Genomic DNA, 6,000 nt, shown 5'->3' on the forward strand with positions numbered 1-6,000 from the left:
GGTTTGGTAGTTTTATTCCTCATCATTGCTTCCTATCCCGTCCGAAAGAATTTAAGTTTTTTAATGCTGGATTAGGGTATAAGAAAAAAAGACTGACGTGTATCTAAAAGAGGGTATGGAAGTCTTGACAATAGGATGTTGAGGTTAGGAGAAACGTACTCGGAATTCAAGTTCCGAGAGAAGGTTGTGAACTCGTAAATAAACTTAAACAATGTACAGCAACACACTAAAAATAAAAATCCATACAGTTTAGACTAAGTGATGGACGTACAAGTGTACTACTATTGGTTGTTTAGTTTGTAAGCAGTAGTACTAAAATGTTTAAAAAAATCTCATAATTATGGAGGAAGGGGGCGGTATCAGTTATTAATTAAGTCCATTATTTAGTGAACTAAAATTAAACAGGTGTCCACAATAGTATAGAATTACGATTAACCCAAAATTCTCACATGTATCATGTATCGTATAATGGGAATCAGCAAACAAAACCAAGTGTGCCATTATCGAATGCCAATTGAAATTGTGAAGAGTTGTTAGGTCGCAATTACCGAAAAGACCGAGATCGGAATAATACAACTTTTGTTACGTTCTAATGCCGAAACAATTACAGTATTCCCAACACAAGAAATAGTTTGGGCCATACACGATTTCAATTCAATGTTTTGTATAACCTAGAGCAAAGGCAAGAATTATAACTTTGGCAATACAGGCCGATGATGATTGTAAAGTTTTCGGACTATATCGGAGTAGAGTTTGGCTATAGAAATCTCCGTTCTTATTAGTTGAATGATCAACCGTATTTTGTCTGACGTGGAACATTGTTCTATAATTATACCACGATGTGTAAGACACACCCATTTAGGTTGTAGATACGACACATGTCGGTAATTAGTTTTTCATACTATAAATTGAGAAGAGGCCTGGACTTTTACTATTTTTGTGTGTGCTATAGAAAATTCCGTCGAAGGAATTAGGAAATAATAAACTCCGTATCGCTATTAACCGATATACACTACCCTTTATGGTGTATTATGTTACACATGTATTGTTGTATTGTTATGTACGTTTGTCTGTACACACAGAAATCAAAGAAATTTGGGTGGCAAAAATCATCAAATCACACACAAATGAAATTCCGTCTTTTACAAACCACACTCATAAACACAATAATAATAGACAATGCATTATATTACACAAGTAACAAAAAGATGTACAGTGAATTAAATCATTAAACTAAATTTTTGAAGCCGTATGTCTAGATGAGCTCACCAACAATAAACAAGCACAAGTTTTGACTCATTGATCTTGATAGTGTGGTCACCAAAATAATAATATTAATCACACAACAACAATCACAAACAGATATATAAGAAACAACAAAAGACCAATCATCAGTCTACTACTTACTTACTTACTTACTTGTATTGATTAAATAGTCTCCAATTGATATAAAGCTGCTTACCACGCTATGGATGATTCAAGTTTGGAGATTGGTAACGACTTGTACAAACCACAAAAACGTATTCTAACGTTTCTATTCCGCAACAAGTTTTATCCTATACCTAAAGATGATAGTGAACGGAAAATATACCCAGAACAATCGAGTAATATCTTGTATCGTGTATTCTTTTGGTGGGTATCACCGTTGATGACGATTGGTTATACAAGAACACTACAACCAAATGATTTATGGATTTTAACTGAAGATATGAAAGTGGAACATTTTTACAATTACTTTGTCGCTTATTTAGAAGTTGAAACTGAACGTGCGCATCTCAATCATATTTCCAACAAATGCAAAGAACGTGATGAAACAATTGAAACATCCAGCAAGACACGTGAAGAAGATTTGGAGGATTTTGTATTGTCTCCTATGAATATTGCAACAATCTTGTTTCTTACATTCAAACGTCAAATTTTGGTTAGTTTGATTCTTGCCATTTTTGCATTGAGTGGAATTGCTTGTTCTCCGTTATTGACTAAAGAGTTGATTAAATTTGTTGAAAAAAGAAGTTTGGGGTTGAATACAAACATTGGTCAAGGAGTTGGTTATTCTCTTGGTGTTGTTTTCATGATGCTATTCAGCAATTTATTATTCAATCATTTCATGTATATTGGCCAACTGATGGGTGCTCAAATTAAAGCTTTATTGACAAAAGCGGTATTGAATAAAGCGTTCAAATTCAATGCTGAATCACGCCATAAGTTTCCTCAAAGTAAATTGACAAGTATTATTACGACTGATTTATCACGAGTGGAGATTGCTTGCATGTTTCAACCTTTGTTGTTGTGTTTACCTGTCCCCATTGCTATTGCAATTGTCATTTTAGTGGTTAATATTCGTGTTTCTGCCGTTATTGGTATTGTCATCTTTATTATCTTCCTAGGATGTATTTCATTTGGCGCTAAAAAGCTCTTTGCTTATAGAGATGCTGTCAGTAAGATTACTGATAAAAGAGTCAATTTCATGAAAGAGATTTTGAATAATCTAAAAATGATTAAATTTTACCTGTGGGAACATCCATATCATGAAAATGTTCGCAAGATACGAGGAGAAGAAGTTGACATGATTTTGAAAATTCAAACTTTAAGAAATGTCATTTTTTCGTTGGCAATGACCTTAACTGGTATTTGTTCAATGATTGCATTTGTTATATTGTATGCTATCCAAGGTTCAACTAGTAGTCCGGCAAAGATGTTTTCGTCAGTTTCAACATTTGAAATTTTAGGATTGATGGTGTTTTTTATACCCCAAGCATTGTCTACTACTGCTGATATGATTAATGGGTTTAAAAGAATTGGAGCTGTTTTGTCGGCTGATGAAAATGAACCTTATGAAGGGTATCATGTGTTGAATGATGGAGGAGATAAGAGAGCCATTGCATTGAAGGGTGCTAGTTTTAGCTGGGATGTGTTTGATGATGAGGAAGAGGACGGAGAAGAAGAGGACAACAAATCAGAGGACAAAAATAGATCCAAGAAATCCAAGAAGAAGGACAAGAAGGTCGCTAAAACCGGATCCTCTACTTCACTGGCTGATATCGAATTAGACACATTACAAAATGCAAAGAAGAACAAGAAGAAGGCAGATGATGAAGAAGAGACATCTACATTTGCTGGGTTGAAGAATATTGACCTCACCATCAACAAGGGGGAGTTTGTTGTTATTACGGGGTTAGTTGGTTCTGGTAAATCATCATTGCTTAGTGCCATTGCTGGGTTTATGTCATGTGACTCCGGTGTGGTGGATATTAATGGTTCTTTATTACTATGTGGTGCCCCTTGGATTCAAAACAACACAATAAGGGAAAACATTGTCTTCGGTAAACCATTGGATCAAGAGTTTTACGACAAGGTTATTTATTCTTGTGCATTGAATATTGATTTGGATACACTAGAGGGTGGTGATTACACTGAAGTCGGGGAAAAGGGTATTACTTTATCAGGTGGTCAAAAGGCAAGAATCAACTTAGCACGTGCTGTTTATGCTGACAAGGAGATCATTTTAATGGATGATGTATTGAGTGCAGTCGATGCTAGAGTGGGAAAGCATATCCTCAATAATTGTTTCTTGGGGCTCTTGGGTAACAAGACTAGAGTGTTGGCCACTCATCAATTATCTTTGATTGGACAAGCGGATCGAATTATCTTCCTAAATGGAGATGGATCTATTGATGTGGGTAAAATGGATGAGTTGATTGAAAGAAATAAGGATTTCAACCAGTTGATGAAGTTTAGTAAGCTTGAAGATATTGATGAGGAGATGGAAGTGGAGGATATTGTTGATGAGATCGATTTGGGGAATAAAGAAGGCAAAACTGAATTAGTGCCAGCATTTCTGAATCAAGTTACCGATGCTTCTCAAGAGTTGACAAGACGCAGAACAAACTATAAATCCGACAGCGACAACAGTGACGATTACGATGATGATGAATACAAGGACTATAACCTCAACAAGGATGCATCCAAGGGTAAAATCATCACCGAAGAAGAGCGTGCTGTTAATAATATTAAGTTTGATGTTTACAACAAATATTTAAAATATGGTGCCGGTAAATTAACCCCTTGGGGCTTTTTTGCCATTTTTGCTGTGCTTTTGACCCTTGCCACATTTTGTGATATCTTCACCAATACGTGGTTATCATTTTGGATATCACAGAAATTCCCAGGTAAATCTAATGGGTTTTATATTGGATTTTATGTTATGTTTAATATCTTGTGGGTCATTTTCCTTACTTATACATTTGTGTTTTTCATTCATGGAACTACTGTGTCTTCAAAGAATTTGAATTTAATGGCGATAAAGAGAATCCTTCATGCACCAATGTCATTTATGGACACTACGCCAATGGGAAGGATATTGAATCGATTTACTAAGGATACTGATGCATTGGATAATGAAATTAGTGATAATTTGCGTCTTTTCTTCACAGCAATTGCCAAAATGATTGGTGTTTTCATTTTGATTATTATTTATTTACCCTGGTTTGCTTGTGCCATTCCAGGTATATTTGTCATGTTTTTCTTGATAGCTAATTTTTATCAAGCATCTAATCGAGAAGTCAAACGATTGGAAGCTATATTGAGATCATTTGTGTACAACAATGTTAATGAGGTCTTGAGTGGTATGAATACTATAAAAGCATATAAAGATGAAACTAGATTTACCGAATTGGGTGATTTGTTATTGAATAAAGCCAATGAAGCTTCATTTGTCGTCAATGCTAATCAAAAATGGTTGGGTATACAATTGGATATTCTTGCGGAAATTATAGTGTTGATTGTGTCGTTGCTCTGTGTCAATCGAGTATTTTCAATCAATGCTGCGGCAGTGGGGTTATTGATGACTTATACATTACAAGTTGCTAATGAATTGTTGAATTTGGTGAGAACTTTTACGTTGGTGGAAAATGATATGAATTCAGCTGAAAGAATTATCCACTATGCATTGAAAGTTGATCAAGAGGCTCCATATGTGATTGATTCTAATAAACCTGCTGCCGACTGGCCTCAATATGGAGCAGTCGAATTCTCACATGTGGATATGAAGTATAGACCAGGGTTGCCATTAGTATTGAAAGATTTTTCACTAAAGATTTCTCCCATGGAAAAAATTGGTATTTGTGGTCGTACTGGAGCGGGCAAATCATCAATCATGACTGCATTGTATCGAATTTCTGAGTTAGATGGTGGGTCGATAGCCATTGATGATATTGATATTTCTACAATTGGATTGAAAGATTTACGATCACATTTGTCAATAATCCCGCAAGATCCAGTGTTATTCAATGGAACAATCAGATCTAACTTGGACCCCTTTGGTGAACAAGACGATGAAGTATTGTGGGAATCGTTACGTCGATCAGGTGTCTTGACTGCTGAAGAAGTTGCCAAAGCCAAATCAATCTCCAAGGACAATATCTCCGATGAAGTAGAGTTACCCAAATTCCATTTATATCAACCAGTTGAAGATGAAGGTGAGAATTTCTCTCTTGGCGAAAGACAATTGATTTCATTTGCACGAGCATTAGTTCGTAATGCCAAAATTATCATTCTTGATGAAGCTACATCATCAGTTGATTATGGAACTGATGATAAGATTCAAACTACAATTGCTGATGAGTTTAGGCAATGTACTATATTATGTATTGCTCATCGATTAAAGACAATTATTAATTATGATAAGATTTTGGTTATGGATAAAGGGTCAGTTCGGGAGTTTGATACGCCTTGGAATTTATTCAATTCAAGTGGTAGTGTGTTTAGAGAAATGTGTGAAAAATCGAACATTGTTGCTGAAGACTTCAAGAGGAGGTGAAATAGGGATGGTTTATTTATACATATAGGGTTAGAAAGAAGATACTTGTTTGCATATATATAGTTTTAGAAATGTGAATGGAAGTAAGTTAAATTATTGAGGCTTTGTAAATATATTGTATTGTGTTTTGTTTGTGTACAAAATGCAATGGTCAATAAAATAACCGCCAGAGAAAAAAAACG

The 6,000-nt window shown here is 35.1% G+C and overlaps 1 protein-coding gene across 1 annotated transcript; it reads left to right on the top strand. All coding sequences in view use genetic code 12, as the record gives it.

Annotated features, from left to right (window-relative positions):
* Positions 1-1,468: 1,468 nt before the first annotated feature.
* CORT_0D05560 (hypothetical protein) lies at positions 1,469-5,818 on the top strand (the record flags this gene model as incomplete). Its single annotated transcript, XM_003869481.1, has 1 exon — positions 1,469-5,818. The coding sequence occupies one exon, from the start codon at positions 1,469-1,471 to the stop codon at positions 5,816-5,818; it is 4,350 nt and encodes a 1,449-aa protein (XP_003869530.1).
* Positions 5,819-6,000: the final 182 nt, after the last annotated feature.

Source organism: Candida orthopsilosis, assembly GCF_000315875.1.
Source record: "Candida orthopsilosis Co 90-125, chromosome 4 draft sequence".
In the NCBI taxonomy this organism is placed as follows: domain Eukaryota; kingdom Fungi; phylum Ascomycota; class Pichiomycetes; order Serinales; family Debaryomycetaceae; genus Lodderomyces; species Lodderomyces orthopsilosis.